Source organism: Leucoraja erinacea, chromosome 2 (assembly GCF_028641065.1).
Source record: "Leucoraja erinacea ecotype New England chromosome 2, Leri_hhj_1, whole genome shotgun sequence".
Taxonomy (NCBI): Eukaryota; Metazoa; Chordata; class Chondrichthyes; order Rajiformes; family Rajidae; genus Leucoraja; species Leucoraja erinaceus.
The window spans coordinates 44,494,023-44,512,303 of NC_073378.1; the positions used below are offsets into that span (position 1 = coordinate 44,494,023).

The 18,281-nt window shown below is 40.6% G+C and overlaps 1 protein-coding gene across 3 annotated transcripts in view; it reads left to right on the plus strand.

Moving 5' to 3' along the window:
• cdk14 (cyclin-dependent kinase 14) overlaps positions 1-18,281 on the plus strand; it is a 659,117-nt gene that overhangs the window by 338,284 nt on the left and 302,552 nt on the right. For all 3 annotated transcript variants that reach the window (XM_055655908.1, XM_055655917.1, XM_055655925.1), the window contains 2 exons: positions 10,004-10,124; positions 16,171-16,264. In XM_055655908.1, coding sequence (XP_055511883.1) covers positions 10,004-10,124; positions 16,171-16,264 — 215 coding nt within the window. The remainder of the gene's footprint in view (positions 1-10,003; positions 10,125-16,170; positions 16,265-18,281) is intronic.

Consider the following 18,281-nt stretch of genomic DNA (forward strand, 5'->3'; position numbering starts at 1 on the left):
GTTATGATTCTGAATGGTCCTTCCATAATCTAGGGCACTGTCTGATTCACCTGTACCCCTTTCCAGACATTAGTCTTTGTCTCTGGAACTGTACCCATTGTACGATTGTACCTATGTTTAATGTTAACTCATCTGAATGGGTAGCAAGCGAAACAAAGCTTTTCAACGTACCTTGATACACATGACAATAATAAACATAGACCTAACTCTAGCTTATTTAGTTATTCCGTTATTGTACTTTTTTACACCATAATGACATCATATTGATTGACACAGTGGCACAGTGTGGGTGGCACAGTGACACAGTGGTAGAGTTGCTGCCTTACAGTGCCAGAGACCTGGTTTCGATCCTGACTACGGTGGTGTCTGTACTGAGTTTGTACATTCTCCCTGTGACCGCATGTATTTTCTCCGGGTACTCTGCTTTCCTCCCACACTCCAAAGACGTACAGGTTTGTAGCTTCATTGGCTTCTGTAAATTTTAAATTGTCCTTAGAGTGTAGGATAGTGCTAGTGTACGGGGTGATCGCTACTTGGCGCAGACTCGGTTGGCTGAAGGGCCGACATCCATGCTGCATCTCTAAAGTCGTAATCTTGCCCCTTCCTGCTGCTTTGCGCCCATCATTGTATTTATTGTATTTGTCAGAATTAGTGATGTACTGTGCGTGATTGAAATTATCTTTATAAACTTGTTAACTTTATTTTTTTTAGAAATATAGCATACCCACTTTCACAACTCATTCTAATGTTCCTTTCTGAAGAGAAATTATTATCTGAGAAGATTTGCCTTGCCCTGAAAATAGTGTAGTTATGACATTTTATCCTCAAGCAGTTCCTATTTATCTCAAATGTCATTTCCACTGATTATAGTCCTCTCATCATTTTGAAAAATTAAATGTCTCCCTTCCATTTTCTAATCTTAATAGTGAGTGATATGAAGCCCTGCTGAATTCAATCTTCCATGTATTCCCATATCTGTCAAAAAAACAATGTTAAGAGAGATCTTGAAAATTATATGCTCAGCCTGATCACAGCAGGAAGGCATGGAAGCTAAATATAAAGGAAATATTCTTGGGGGGGTGAAAGGGAAGGTTGAGACCTGCAAGCCAGGGCAAATCTTTGATACTGGTCCTACAACATGCTGAAATCTGGTGGGAAATCAATCTACGTTATGCCATACATGTTCATCCATAAATATTCAATTCTATCACAAAAGTGCCAAAAAATACCTTACTATATAATATTGTGATGTCAAAAACGGATTTGATAAATCAAGGTGCACAGTGAATGACTGCAATAGTAAAGATAAATAGGAGGTTTTATTTTGCAGAGAACCAAGGCTGGATATGCCTGTGATGATCAATGGACAGACTGACCAATTTGATAGTTTAATTGACTGGAAGAAATTTTAGTTATGGCACAAATGAATAGCGCAGCTTGGATGTTTTGTATATTGTTCTTGCGCTTTTTTTTAGTTCATGTGAACCTTTAAAACAATTTCTAATGTCAGCTAAAGATCTTTCTTTTCAACAGATAAAGCGCATTCTCCTGCAGTGTCGTCATGGCAACAATTTATGAACCAGGGTGTGAAGTTACTGCACCTACTGTGCAGAATAATCACATTTTTTGCTCACCTGTGGCCAGGTGTTTTGTTTTGAGTAATAGCCTGTGCTCCACTCTGGGATGTTTGCTTAGCTGTATGGACAAAAGGTGTGCAAGATAAAGTCAGCGTCTGCACCTATTAATGTTAATACAATTTAAATGTATAAGATCTTACAGCCTGAATTCTCAGATGATTTAAATTAAGAGCACAAAGGGCCATGTTGGAGTCTGGAAAATCTCAAAGTAGGACTGCTATTACTGATTTATTCTTTGACCTTCAGATGCTTTTTGATGTTATATGTCACCAAGATTTCATATTCTGCTGTTATTGATTATAGTTGTGTGTCCCAGCAATGAACTATTGCCCAAAGGTTACAGAAGTGACTTACATTAAAAATCTGAAAGAGGAATTGAACACTTTAAGCCTGGTCTGTCACCTGGGTATGAATCATCTGCTCTGAAACTTGGAGAGTGAAAGATGGTGAATCCCTCTCAGAGAGCACTTTCTGCAAAATGGAAATGTTTTGATCCACTCTTCTCCAGGGTGGCACAGTGGCACACTATTAGAGTTGCTCCCTTACAGTGCCAGAGTGCTGGGCTCGACCTTAACGATGGGTGTGGTCTGTACGGAGTTTCTACGTTCTCCCTATGACCACGTGGTTTTCTCCAGGTGCTCCAGTTCCCACCCACATTCCAAAGACGTGCAGGTTTGCAGGTTAAATAGCTTCTGAAATTGCCCCTAGCATGTAGGAATCAAGACTGGTATAACATGGAACGAGTGCCTGGGTGATCGTTGATCGGCACAGGCTTGGTGGTCTGAAGGGTCTGTTTCCACATTGTATCTCTAAACTAAACCAAAACATCCCAATCAGACTGACACAGACTATTTATACACATGAAAATAACTATATGCACTCCAAATTGGAAAGGTTTGGAAGTGTGGCACAGAAGTGATACTATCCTATAGTGAATGGATATTATTGTTTAGAATATTGTTTGGAATTATGGGTGAGTAATTCAGAAAACATAAATGATAGTGCTCCATCACAGTATGGTATGGCAACTGCTCTGTCTCATCACAGTATGGTATGGCAACTGCTCTGTCTCCGACCGGAAGGCATTGCAGAGGGTGGTGAAAATTGCCCAACGCATCACCGGTTCCTCGCTCCCCTCCATTGAGTCAAAGCAAGCGCTGTCTGCGGAGGGCGCCCAGCATCGCCAAGGACTGCTCTCACCCCAACCATGGACTGTTTACCCTCCTACCATCCGGGAGGCGCTACAGGTCTCTCCGTTGCTGAACCAGCAGGTCGAGGAACAGCTTCTTCCCGGCGGCTGTCACTCTACTCAACAACGTACCTCGGTGACTGCCAATCACCACCCCCCCCCCCCCCCGGCACTTATTATTATTTATTCAAATCGTTTGCTATGTCGCTCTTCAAGGGAGATGCTAAATGCATTTCGTTGTCTCTGTACTGTACACTGACAATGACAATTAAAATTGAATCTGAATCTGAATCTGATCCATAGAATAAGAATTTGGATTTGGGGGTTTTCCAGAGAATATCAATAATAATTGGGAACGAGAACCTCCCTAATTGTTTGAAAATCATACTCAGCACGCTTATGTCATTTCGGACGGAGACCTGCTCCAGACAAGCATGTCTTTCGCCCAGAACAGTATACTTTTAGTTCAAGAAGGAACTGCAGATGCTGGAAGATCGAAGGTACACAAAAATGCTGGAGCAACTCAGCGGGTGCAGCAGCATCTATGGAGCGAAGGAAATAGGCGACGTTTCGGGCCGAAACCCTTCTTCAGACTTTTAGTTCAGTTTAGTTTAGAGATACAGCGCAGAATCAGGCCCTTCGTCCCATGGAGTCCGCACTGACTAGCAATTCCCTCACATTAACACAAAAGCCTACACACACTAGGGACAATTTACATTAACACCAATTATACAAACCCAAGCCAGTTAACTTACAAACCTGTACGTCTTTGGGGTGAGGGAGGAAACCAAACATCTCGGAGGAAACCCACACAGTCACGGGGAAGAAGTACAAACTCCGTATAAACAGCACCCATAGTCGGGATCGAACCTGGGAATCCGGCACTGTAAGGCAGCACCTGTACCGCTGCGCCACCGTGCCGCCCGTGATTTTTAACTAGACTTTACGGATATCTTAAGGAACTCCTGGACCCAGGAGTCAGCAGTCCCCTCTACCCAGGAGTGTGGTAGTGTTGTGTGAGATCCCACCAAGGCCTTGCCAACTGGAATCAGAGTGCAAACAAGTTAAAACGGGAGGGGGCAGGGGAGAGAAATAAGGTGTCCGAGCAACAACTGATAGACTATATTCCAGAACAGTGATTTTGTTGTCCAATCCTTCTAATAAACAATACGATACGATAAGATAGAACTTTATTTATCCCGGAAGGGAAATTGATCTGCCAACAGTCATAAAAACACAAAATACATGAAAGATGAAAGTGAGAAAGTGACGAATGGAAAGGATTGGGGATTAGCAAAGATTGGGGAGGGGAGTCAGTCTGCCTACCCCATGTCAGAAGGGAAGGAGTTGTACAGTTTAATAGCCACAGGGAAGAAGGATCTCCTGTGGCGTTCTGTCCTGTGTCTTGGTGGAACCAGTCTGTTGCTGCAGGTACTCCTCAGGTTGACTACTGTGCCATTGGAGGGGGTGAGATGGAGAGTCCAGGATGCTCCGCAGTTTGAGGAGCATCCTCCCCTCCAAGACCACCTCCCATGAATCCAGCTCTGCACCCAGGACGGGGCCAGCCTTCTCGGTGAGTTTGTTGATCCTATTGGCATCCGTGGCCTTCGCCCTGCTGCCCCAGCAAATGGCAGCGCAGAAAATGGCACTGGCTACCACCGATTGGTACAACATCTGCAGCATCTGCAGCACTCATATCAACTGCATGGGCCATGGGTGTTGGAAGCAGAAGCAGCGGTGGAGACAGATGCGGACGGGGAGTGGGGCTAGCGAGTGTTTGCCAGGCTGGCGAGTCGCTCATTGCAGCTCCGGCCATGGAACAGCCTCATTGCAAGGGTTCCTGGGCGTCGGAAGCGTTGCGCCACTGCCGTGAGAGTCTCTGTGCCAAATTCACCCAGGTGACCGGCATGGATCAGGCTGCGGCTCGGTGCATCCTGGAGAACAACCAGTGGCTGCTGGAAGTAGGTACCAAGCACTGGGTAGAAACGGTGGAAGATAGTGGCCTTCAAATGGGGGTGGTTGGAGACAGCATCCTGCTTGCCTGCTAGATTTTCACTTACTGTAACTGCAGGGAAAATGATCCCGATGTTGGGGGAGTTCAGAACCAGGGGTTACAGTTTAAGAATAAAGGGTAGGCCAGTTAGGACTGAGATGAGGACAAACCTTTCTTCACGCAGAGAGTTGTGAATCTGTGGAATTCTCTGCCACAGAAGGCAGTGGAAGCCAATTCACTGGATGTTTTCAAGAGAGAGTTACATTTAGTTCTTGGGGCTAACGAAATCAAGGGATATGTGGAAAAAAACCAGGAAAGAGGTACTGATTTTAGATAAGTAGCCACGATCATATTGAATGGCAGTGCTTGCTCGAAGGGCCGAATGGCCTATTCCTGTACCTATTTTCTATGTTTCAATGCTTGAGTATATGTCAATAAAATTCGATCACTTGATTTTGAAGCATTCATGCATGGTGGAGGTATAATATAGTCATAGAGTGATACAGTGTGAAAACAGGCCCTTCGGCGCAACTTGCCCACACCCACCAACATGTCCCAGCTACGCTACCTGCTTTTGGTCCATACCTCCAAACCTGTCCTATCCATGTGTTTAAGAAGGAACTGCAGATGCTGGAAATTCAAAGGTAGACAAAAGTGCTGGAGAAACTCAGCGGGTGCAGCAGCATCTATACAGCGAAGGAAATAGGCAACGTTTCGGGCCGAAACCCTTCTTCAGTCTGAAGAAGTGTTTTGGCCCGAAACGTTGCCTATTTCCTTCGCTCCATAGATGCTGCTGCATCCGCTGAGTTTCTCCACCACTTTTGTCTACCTGTCCTATCCACGTATCAGTCTAACTGTTTCTTAAATGTTGGGATGGTCCCTGCCTCAACTCCCTCCGCTGGCAGCTTGTTCCTTACACACGCCACCCTTTGAGTGGAAAAAGTTACCCCTTATAAAGTTACCTCTTAAAAATACTTCATACAAAAAACATTGAAATCATACTTCTACAATGCACTAAAACATGATTTTAATACATCAAATTTAAAAAAGACCCTACCCTTGGAGGGGGGACACCCCACTTCCACACCCTCTCCCCACTCGGTTGCTCCACTCCCTCACCAGGTACCGCCAAGATCAGTGATCGCTCAGCCTCCCCACTTTCCAAAACTCTCCACGGCCCCTGGTTCAGACGGAGAACACTGAGTGGGGAACTGAGGCCAGTTGTCCGTGATGTCTGGATCCCAATGCTCAGCGCTTCGTGTTTCGGAGTTGGCTAATGTTATTGATTTGTAATTAGCCTGATTTGTAATTAGTTGACAAAACCTTAATTTATTAATCCGGAATATCCAGGGGGGTGGGATAAGTGTAATATTAAAATGACATGCAAGGTGTCAGGCTGTCTGTCACAACATACAGCCCCGATAACCCATTATTTTCTTCAGTTAAATATTGGGAAGGTAGCACTATTGTCATTTGCCACTCAACTATTATGTTTGTTTACCTCACTTACTATTACTATGCACTCTCAAGATCACATTTAATCGAATAATATTGCTTAAATATATAGTTATTGGACTTTGCATTTGGAAAAGTCCCAGCTGAGAGGAAGACAGCAAAATACTGAAAATATTGGGGGTGAAAATGACTTCAGGACAGTTTGTTAGGTAAATGAAGGAGACGGTAACAGAATACTTATACAGCTGAGTGAGTATAATTTTCTGGATGAGAAATTGTGTTCAACCAATTTATGACTTATTTGACAAAGTAACTAGCATGTTAATAGCAAAATGATTTGAGTATAGGATTCATAGCAAAAGGATTTGTGTATAGGAGCAGGGAGGTTCTACTGCAGTTGTACAGGGTCTTGGTGAGACCACACCTGGAGTATTGCGTACAGTTTTTGTCTCCTAGTCTGAGGAAAGACATTCTTGCCATAGAGGGAGTACAGAGAAGGTTCACCAGACTGATTTCTGGGATGTCAGGACTTTTGATATGAAGAAAGACTGGATAGACTTGGCTTGTACTCGCTAGAATTTAGAAGATTGAGGGGGGGATCTTATAGAAACTTACAAAATTCTTAAGGGATTGGACAGGCTAGATGCAGGAAGATTGTTCCCGATGTTGGGGAAGTCCAGAACAAGGGGTCACAGTTTAATGGTAAAGGGGAAATCCTTTAGGACCGAGATAAGAAAAACATTTTTCACGCAGAGAGTGGTGAGTCCCTGGAACTCTCTGCCATAGAAGGTAGTTGAGGCCAGTTAATTGGCTATATTTAAGAGGGAGTTAGATGTGGCCCTTGTGGCTAAAGGGGTCAGGAGGTATGGAGAGAAGGCAGGTACGGATACCGAGTTGGATGATCAGCCATGATCATATTGAATGGCGGTGCAGGCTCGAAGGGCCGAACGGCCTACTCCTGCACATATTTTCTGTTTCTATGTTAGATAACAAGGAAGCCAATGGATGTAGCAAATTTTGTTATTCATAATTTGGTCTATGAAGTGCCCCATAAAAGATTACTGCATAAGCACCTGTGGACTTGAATGTAATAGGTTAAGTCCAGGGGGTCGGATATGGGGCTTTCTGTGCGGGCCAGATATATTGTCAGTGCAGAGGGGCTAGGAGCAAGGCCAAGTGTGCATCCAGATTCAAGGTCTGGAATAGTACTAGGTGTGCAGTCAAAGTTGGGACCAGGGTAGTGTTCAGCGCTTGGAACCGAAGCAGGTAAGCAGCTATGAGCAGGGTAGAATAGGGGGCCAGATGTAAGGCTGGTCTCAGGGTCAGGAATGAGAGAAGGTATGCAACTGGAGTCGGGGTCAGGAGTAGTACCAGGTGTGCAGTGAGACCCAGGTTGGTCAACATGGGCCAAGTGTTTGATTATAATCTGATTTCCATACATGAATATACTGAGATCATCCATGCACTGCACCTGTTGATCCGAGTCTGGGCACTACTGTGGAATGTAATTAGGAATGTAATTTTGTCTAAACTTATTCATAGCTAATCCAATTTAAAGCATATATATTGCATTCATGTGTAAGTTAAAATACTCGCTACAGTATTGCACAATTTCAAGCTGCAAAATGCAAAAGCTCCGTACCAATGGGAGGGGACACACCCTCTTCCCACACCCTCCCCCTGTCGCTACGCTCCCTCAGGTTACTGGGGTTAATGAAGGACAGTGACCTCTGTTTACTCTTCCTAGGACAATGATTAATTGGCATTGGTAATAATTGTTTAAATTGTAAATTGTCCCTAGTGTGCAGGATAGTGTTAGTGTGCAGGTATCGCTGGTCGGTGTGGACTTGGTGGGCCAAAGGGCCTGTTTCCATGCTGTGTCTCTAAACTAAAAATCTAAATGTATTGAGAGGATGTGGCTACACCTCCAGGAAGGTGTAGCCTTCTCTCAAAGCAAAACTTGCTTAACGTCTTTTTAACAAAAAGTTAGAGTAACTCAGTGGGTCCTACTTGTACATTCCTTCCTACACATAATGTCTTTTTTCAAATCCTTCACATTCAGGACATTTGGAAACTATTGCAACTTGAAATAAATAACTTTTAAAATATTTTTTAAAGTAAAGGAAATTAAATTGGAAATCATGAGAAACACTGAACAAAGACAAAAAAAAACGTACTTTTCCCTTTTGCTTCGAAACTCCTGGCCTAGAATCCTCACTGAAAGCATTGGCATCTGCATAATAATTCCCCCAGGATACAAAGTCCACTGAATTGCTCCTTGATGGAGAATTGGCAGATGTGTTTGAGCCTGGATTAACTTCAACTCTAATGGCTGAATGCCTTATCATCCAGCACAATTCTACATAATACAAAGGACATATTAGTATCTGCAAAATTATTATTATGTATCTAATTAACTTACAAAATTCTTAAGGGGTTGGACAGGCTAGATGCAGGAAGATTGTTCCCAATGTTAGGGAAGTCCAGGACAAGGGGTCACAGCTTAAGGATAAGGGGGAAATCCTTAAAATTTCTGAGCCGAGATGAGAAGAACTTTTTTTATACACAGAGAGTTGGTGAATCTCTGGAACTCTCTGCTTTTTACACAGTGGTAGTTGAGGCCAGTTTATTTGGTTATATTTAAGAGGGAGTTAGATGTGGCCCTTGTGGCCAAGGGGATCAGAGGGTATGGAGAGAAGGCAGGTACGGGATACTGAGTTGGATGATCAGCCATGATCATATTAATTCCGGTGGGACAGGCTCGAAGGGCTTTATTAATGGCCTATTCCTGCCCCTAATTTTTATGTTTTGAGGCATGTTTCTAATTAATATACAGTTAATTAGATAAATATCTAATTAATTAATAGGCTAGCACAAAAACAAAGGATATATTCAATTTGTAAATATTTACAAACCTTCATGTCATGTCGCCTTCCAAAACTTCAAAAAATACAAGCGGTAAATGAAGTAGTAATGAACGTTAAATATTTCTGAGCCTTGATGAGATCAATTGCATTATGGTTTATAAAATTAAGTTTGTGAATTGCACCTCTGTTATGAATGGACTCTCAGCTGAATTTTCACTATGCCTTTTTACTACAGTGGAATACAATAAACTATTTATTTGATACTCCATCTTATTCTTGAGTTACTTTTTGTTGAACATTGTTGCGAATGTTCTCAGAACAATAATATAAGAGCTCTTCATTAATCCATTATTATTATTACATGGTTGAGAAACAATTGACAAGTATGAGCTTAGGCTTCAGTGCCCATACAATTTAAGCGTAGCATTTTGGATGAACCCTTTTTCAGAGTTGGAGCTGGAAAACATTATTTCCATTTGGGACAGAACTGTCATCAACAAGAATGCTTTATTAAACATCTGGGAATATACTCCAACCCCTTAATTCATGATTAATTTGAGGCAATGTTTAATTAAATAAAATCCTCTAAGCATATTATAGGACTGCTATAGTGGCTAAGCGCTGGTTAGTCCTGTTTCAGAAGCAGTGTCTGGTTTTATATGCAAATGTCAAGATGTAAAAAAAATGTGTTTTTTTTTTTGTTTTTTTTAAATTATTTGTATGACTTAGGGAAAAAGAATTTCATTGTCTCTTAATTGAAGACAATGACAATAAATTAAATCAAATCAAATCAAAATCAAAAACAAGTCTCTTTGAGAATGACATTCATTAAGCTCACATCTGATTTTCCATTTATTTTCAGGACTTGCCCGGGCCAAGTCGGTACCCAGCCACACATACTCCAACGAGGTAGTTACTCTGTGGTATAGACCTCCAGATGTCCTCTTGGGCTCCACAGAGTATTCCACTGGCCTCGACATGTGGTAGGTACAGTGCCCTGCACAAGTGTGATCCCTTTATCTGCATTTCTTTCTGCTCTTTGGCTATTAGCATTAAATTTGTCATAATGTCAATGTATAGGCATACGTGAAATGGCTCACAGACCAATATTCATTATTCATATGACCAAAACTTTTATTGTAACATATTACATACAGATCAGAGAAGAGGATGATTATTCATTATTATTTGTCCTAATGAGTGTTGATTATTCTTGTTGTCGTAATAGACATTGTCAAAGGTTTTACCATTCAACATGTGCATGCTTGAAATATATTTACTGTTTTCAGCGCCTTTAGGAATTTTGTTTCACTCTTGAATGAGAATTTTCTATAACTGATTTTCTTAACAACTGTACAAGTAGTAGTTTGGAAGATACTCATCTGGGGTGAACAGTGCATGTCTGGGAGGAGACGAGGGATTTCCTAGATACATGATGGATGTAGTGAGAGAGTATTCAAGGCTGGGACACTGGTACGTTTCACCAGCTGCTCAAAACTGCAATTAGTGACTGCAGGGAAATGGCGGGACATGACTAGAATATGGCTAGAGGTTATTTTTATACTTCAGTGAGCCCTTCAGAGAATTTAGACAGTAACTAAAGACTAATGTTCCTTAGCTAATGATGTGTAGATCAATCAATGAGTCTGTCATATTTGCAGACAACTGGTTTTGAAGTGAAAGTGGGTAAATAATTACAAGGATACAGACATGTTATCAATTCCTCCTTTAATGCAGTTAGTTATTCTTTGGCACTATTTTTGAGGATATCCAAGGAAAAAAAAAAAATTGAGTGCTGTTAAGAACTTTATTACATCTGCTGTATTCTGTCCTAAATAGTAGGAAGTATGGATATGGGTGAAGTCGTGTCAAGTTCAAATGGCCAGATTTGTGCCAAAGTTCAGTTTAGTTTCAGTTTAGTTTATTGTCACGTGTACCAAGGTACAATGAAATTCTTTTGTTGCATACTAACCTGCCAGCGGATGGAGATTACATAATTACAATCGAGCCATTCGCAGTGTACAAATCCATGATGAGGGAATAACGTTTAGTGCAAGGTAAAGCCAGTAAAGTCTGAACAAAGATAGTCTGATTTTTCGCAGCTGGTGTAATGTAAAACAAGATTAATGAATAAATATTAAATATTTGGCTTATGACATGAAGGCTGCTTGTTTGCTATTTTCTGTTTAAAGGGCACCTGATATTTCTCTCTGTTTTCTCAAGTGTAAGAAAAAAATCATTCTCTTGCTGTGCAGCAGTGTTATGCATTACCCACTTCTTTTCAGAATATTTATGTTATTATTTTAATTGATTAACTGTGCACATAAGATCCATCAGGCAGGTTGCTTCTGTGCTGAGATCTAGAATAGTTTACAGAAAATTCCTATGCCACCTATTTACTGCACTATCATATCTTACGCTGTTATTAACCCATTTCATAGAAACATAGAAAATAGGTGCAGGAGTAGGCCATTCGGCCCTTTGAGCTTGCACCGCCATTCGATATGATCATGGCTGATCATCCAACTCAGTATCTTGTACCTGCCTTCTCTCCACACCCCCTGATCCCTTTAGCCACAAGGGCCACATCTAACTCCCTCTTAAATATAGCCAATTAACTCGCCTCAACTACCTTCTGTGGCAGAGAGATCCGGAGATTCACCACTCTGTGTGAAAAATGTTTTTCTCATCTCGGTCCTAAAAGATTTCCCCTTTATCCTTAAACCCCTTGTCCTGGACTTCCCCAACATCGAGAACAATCTTCCTGCATCTAGCCTGCCCAACCTCTTAAGAATTTTGTAAGTTTCTGTAAGATCCCCCCTCAATCTTCTAAATTCTAGCGAGTACAAGCCGAGTCTATCCTGAATGTGAAAGTCCTGACATCCCAGGAATCAGTCTGGTGCACCTTCTCTGTACTCCCTCTATGGCAAGAATGTCTTTCCTCAGATTTGGAGACCAAAACTGTACGCAATACTCCAGGTGTGGTCTCACCAAGACCCTGTACAACTGCAGTAGAACCTCCCTGCTCCTATACTCAAATCCTTTTGCTATGAATGCTAACATACCATTTGCTTTCTTCACTGTCTGCTGCACCTGCATGCCTACTTTCAATGACTAGTGTACCATGACACCCAGGTCTTGTTGCATCCCCCTTTACCTAATCGGCCACCATTCAGATAAGAGTCTACTTTCCTGTTTTTGCCACCAAAGTGGATAACCTCACATTTATCCACATTATACTGCATCTGCCATGCATTTGCCCACTCACCCCATTTCCTTTCCTGAGTCCAGACATTAACTTGGAGACATAAGCAACTGCAGATATTGTCATCTGGGTCGAAAAAACAAACTTCTGGAGAAATTGGTGGTCAGACAGGATCAGTGGAGGCAGATGCATGATCAATGCGTTGGGTCAAGGCTTGAAGCAGGATCTTGACTTGGAACGTAATTCATTCCTTTGCCTCCACAGAGGAGGTTTGACCCACTGAGTTCCGACAGTTGCTTATTATTTTCTCCAGGCATTAACTTCCTTTGCATAATACAAAACAATACCGAAAAGTATAGATCTGGGATGAGTAACGTATTCACTCAACTGATTTAAGGAAGGGTAACTGCTGTTTTTCATCTTTGTGTAAATAGGTGTTACATAAAAATGATCAGGTTTTTAATTTTCTTGCCTGCAATGCCACATGATGCTGATATCGTAAATTTTCTCTTTCACTGCTCACATATTTACATTAGTTTTGGTTGAGGTTAGCAAATTAAATGTTAAAATCATAGCCATTCAGTTTCTTTCACAGTGAACAAACAATTTGTTTTCTGGATCACATTCCTGGATCACCTGGAGTGCAATTTTTCATCTTTTCTTTTGGGTTGAAAATGTTCAATTATATCACTAACTGATATCAACACAGATTAATTGCCAGACTTATTAAATGAATTGGGAAATACTGATTGTTGTTATCTGATATCTCCACAGACACAAAACATTTTTGTTGTGTATTTGGAAATAGTTGTTTTACAGCAGTTTCGCTCTTGTTTGGTGAAACTTAACAAATCTGCTCACATCCTTTATGTCAGGCAGAATTAAACAACATTGGTTACCTGTGTTCTATTGGCGACATCCCAAGTAGAGAAATATTGTGTTTCATGCCATTCAAAAGTAGGGATTCTGATTCCATTGAAATATTCTGAAAGTTATTGGGATTTATTTGGAAAGTAGAACAAATTATTATGGAATTTCTGTTGCTTCATTTTAAATTGTTGACAATTGTGCATTTGAAGTCTCTAGGCCTGTAGTCACTGGAGTTAAGGATGAGGAGGAATCTCAATGAAACCTACCAAAATAATGAAGGGCCAAGCCACAATGGATGTGGAATGGTTTCCAGTAATGGGAGAGTCTTGAACCAGAGGGCACAAGCTCAAAATAAAAGGATGTACCTTTAGACTGGGGATGAGAAGGAATTTCTTTAGCCAGAGGGTGGTAAATTTATGAAATTCATTGCCACAGACAACTGTGGAGGCTGACATTGGTATTTTTAAAGTGGAGGTTGATAGGTTCTTGATGAATAATGGTGTCAAATGTTACAGGAAGAAGGTAAGAGAATGGGGTTGAGAGGGAAAAATAGATCAGACATGATTGTATGACAGGGCAGACTCGATGAGTCAAGTGGCCCAATTGTGTCGTGCCTTATGGTCTTGACAATGCAGGGTAGTATTAGGCAGCAAAAATAAATAAAATTATGTCATGGCTAAGAATCTCTGATACATATTTAAACTGGTTAAAAATTGTATTGATTTTATGAGATGTGTGGCCGCCTACTTCGTTACTGACAGAATAATAAGTTCATTTAATTAAGTGCAGATTATACAGGTATCTGCCAGGTATTGTTGCCGTATTGTTTGTGTAGAAGCAGGAGCAGTAAAGACGTATGATTAAAAGTCATTAAAATAAGGTAATTCAATTAAATGTGATTAGATTAAGTTGGTTGTTAGAATAATAATCTGAATTTCACATTTGTGCAATTTAGAAAACGCACACAATTTTCACACAACTCTTTAAAATTGACTGCTGTAAAATGTTGTTAAAGCTGACCTTGTAGCTCATGAAGTAAGACAATATAAAACAGGATGTGGTATTGCTATTGTCAGCTGCATGTTTGTCCAACCTCTCTTCGTCGCTTAGAAAACTGCACTGTATTTTGTGCACTGCTTAAAAATGATAAATTTTTAACCAGTTTAAATATGATTCTAACATCCTCAACCATTACATTATTTAATTTATTTTTGCTCCCCAATACTATCATGCTGTCAATTGTCAAAACTAGAGCTGCCTTACATGTCGGGGGAAAAATGCTTTCAAAATTCTTTGGTGGTCCAAATTGATTTGTCCAAAAATAAGTGTAACCTGGTTTATTTCCGGTAATGGATTGTTGAATATGAGTTATAAGGCCCATCACTTCTGGGTGCTCTTCCAAATTAATACATTCCTTCCAACTGCCCCGTTTGTATTAATCCTGTTTTCACTTGCCACAGGATTAATTGTTCTGGCCTCCTTGGAGAATCAAACAAATGTATAAATGAGGAGCAGAAACAAGTCACTTGGCCCTTCAGGCCTATGCCTCCATGCAATAAGATTATGGCTGATCTGATTGTAATGCTAATTCTATATTCTCCGTAGTCCCAGTAACTTTTCACATCCCCATTGTTAAGAACCTAGCTACGTTTAAAATTGCTTCAAGTTTCTGCTTCCACTACCCTTTGAGGAAGAAATACTTTCTCCTTATTTTAAATGGTGACTTCTTAGTTTTGAACAGTGGGTCCTTTATTTTATTCAAATCCCTTCACACTCTTATAAACTCCAGCAGATATAAGCCTACACTGCCCAACATTTTCTCATAAGATTAAGCCGCCTCTAACCTGCCCATCAAATCCTTGGCATATTCCCAGAATAAGGGACTTTTATTTTCATTCCATTTCTACAGTTAGGAATTAAGAATTTCCTTAGCTTTCTTAGTAGGAAGAAATTGGGCGCATTATTTTTAATCTTTATCCATATTCAACCTTTTCTAAATTATGTTATCTAAGTTGACATTCTTTTTGTAAATCCCAACATGGAAAATCATTTTGACATTCAATTGCACTACCATCCTTCCCAAACATGCTAAAAACCGTAAACAGCAAAATATTTATATTACCATGTCAAACTATTCAGAAATGTACAAACGCAACAATCATCTTTCCTTCCTCCTTGAATCTGATATTCTATCCCCGATAAGCACATTTAATGATACAAGGGCCTACATATGTTTTTAAACTTGTTCACTCTATTTATGCTGGCATGATTAAAAATAAGAATATGCACAATAAAAATGTTTCCTATTGTTTCAATATTCTTTTGGATAGGGAATAAATGATCTCGGCTTTAGAATATGTGATGTTAATCATATTATTGGAATATCAAGGTTAAAGGAGCCATTCCAAATATAACAACCAATGTCTGAAATGGACAACGTGCAGATTCTGATATTAAATACTGATTATGTTTTATTTTCTCTGTCTCCCATTTAAAATGTATCTAATGAAAGTAAATGATGTGTAACAATTTCGTCAATAGATCCTCTTTTGTTTGTTGACAACATGGACTCATTCTAACTCTAATAATCCCTTTTGTCCTATATAACTACTCAAGGGGTTTCATAATGATTTACCCTGTGCGTGCTGTTAAGTACAAATTACAATAATGGTTTGCCCTATGCATAATGCTAAACACAAATTACAATCATAATTTTTCTTCATGACATTCAATTAAAAAAAGCTGAAAATTTGATACGCTTTTATGACTTCTTATACATTGGTGCTATAAGGGAGTACACTTGTAGTTAGTTCCGCTTCTGTTTTACTGTGACTTTAATTAAAAGCTGTTGCATTATTTAAAACGTCACATTTGGTCTTTCCCTCTTCAATGTACTCCTACTTGACTAATTTAAAGTGAGCTCTTCATCAAATACTTGTTGTCCTCTTTTCCAGGGGTGTGGGTTGCATTTTTGTCGAAATGATTCAAGGAGTCGCTGCATTCCCTGGAATGAAGGATATTCGGGATCAATTGGAGCGAATATTTTTGGTCAGTATGTTTAATCAGAAGGTTTTGTACGGCATTAGCATATTAAGCAAGAGAAGATAGACTTCCCTTAAGGGAAGAAAAGCCCCCCAGTTTCTATGATGCTTCAGGTAGATACTTAAAACTTTGGTCCAGCCTGATGACAGAGCTGGATGGCCATTGGTTTCATACATATTAGATTATGCAGGAGGGGCCTCTGCATTAGATTATGCATTAGAAATATCATGGTTATGATTTTAAAACTCTTTGAAAGAAATTGTTGCAATAACCAAAATCCATCAATCCCATACAGTGAAACAAGATATTTTTTTTGTTGTTGATTTGCAGCTTGTTTCCTTTCTAATTTTCAACAGGTGGGGTGACTCAGTGTAACATTGTGATGTTGTAGCACTTTTATTTAGTTTAACAATGGCAATTCCTTGGCAATCCAAGGAATATGATTAGAGGTAGGTATCTGAATGTCTTTTTCTACTACTCTGTTAGCAAGTTTCCTTTCATTGCCCATCCACTCTTTAGTAAAATTGATTCTAAAATCATACCACACTCGCATTAAATTTCTTAAAGAACCCTTTGTCCTATATTTTGGGTTTTCTTGGATTTTCTTCTGTTTTGGAAGTGAAGGTTCATTTATGAATGAATGAATGAATAAGTTTATTGTCCAAGTATTCACATACAAGTAATTTGCCTTGGTGCTCTGCCCGCAAGTGACAACATGACATACAGTGACAGATAGGAATGACACATAAAACATTAAACATGAATAATAAAACATTATTTAAATGATACATTATACATGTGAATTAAAGGAGGGCTACAGATTTTTGGCTAGTCAATAGTCAATAATCAGATTTATTCGTCACATACACAATGAAATGCAGTGAAATGAATTTGCCAGCAGTGGTACAATAAAAAAAGAACACACAATACACAATAAAACATTTAACACAAACAGCATTCATCACTATGGTGGAAGGCACAAAGTACAGTCAGTCCTCCTCGATTTTTCCCCGTGGTCGGGACCATAAACCTCCGCAGTAGCCGCAGCGAGCGGCCAGATGTACAGGCAAAGTAAGTCCCGAATCGGTGCTTCCCTACCGGAGACTGCGGCTTGAAGATGACGTAGGCTGTAGGCCAGCGGTCGCAGCTCTTCTCCAGGGATCCCGGCGAGGTATCCCGCTCTGGATGGTAAGTAAGTTCCCGCCACGCCCACGGCTAGAAGCACCGTAGACCCCAGCTTCAAGCTGTTGCAGGCTGCGGGCCGGCGGTCGGAGCTCTTCTCCTCCGGGGTTCCCAATGAGGGGTCCCAGGTTCCGGGCGCCACGCCAACTGGAAGCTCCGCAGACTGCGGCTTCAGGCTGCCGCGGGCCAGCAATCTGTGCACTCCCTTCTGGCTCACATGCTCCACGATGAAAAGTCCACGAGTAGTTGCTCTATTCAATCAAATATTATTGATTAATCATATGCATTAAATAAAATATCAGAGCAAAAGGAGGCTAGATTTTTGTTTATTGAGTCGAGCTATTACACGTGGATAAAAAGCTGTTTTTATGTCTGGCTGTGGCAGCTTTGACAGTCCGGAGTTGCCTTCCAGAGGGAAGTGATTCAAAGAGTTTGTGGCCAGGGTGAGAGGGGTCAGAGATGATCTTACCCGCTCACTTCCTGGCCCTTGCAGTGTACAGTTTATCAATGGAGGGAAGGTTGCAGCCACTAACATTGTCAGCTGATCGGACGATTCGCTGCAGCCTCCAGATGTCGTGCTTGGTGGCTGAGCCAAACCAGACCATGATGGAGAAGGCGAGGCCAGATTAGCAGGTTAGCAAACAGATGTTACAGCTGATTAAATGTACGACTTTGGCCCCATAACTGTTTAATACTAAATACAAGTAATCATCGTTCCACTAAAAGTTGTCAAAATTTAGAATTTTTGAAAAGAACAAAAGAACATATGTTACTTTCCATCATTATGCTTTAATTCAACATACCATTTTGTTTTCATTTTGAATGCCTCTGTTGAATATTG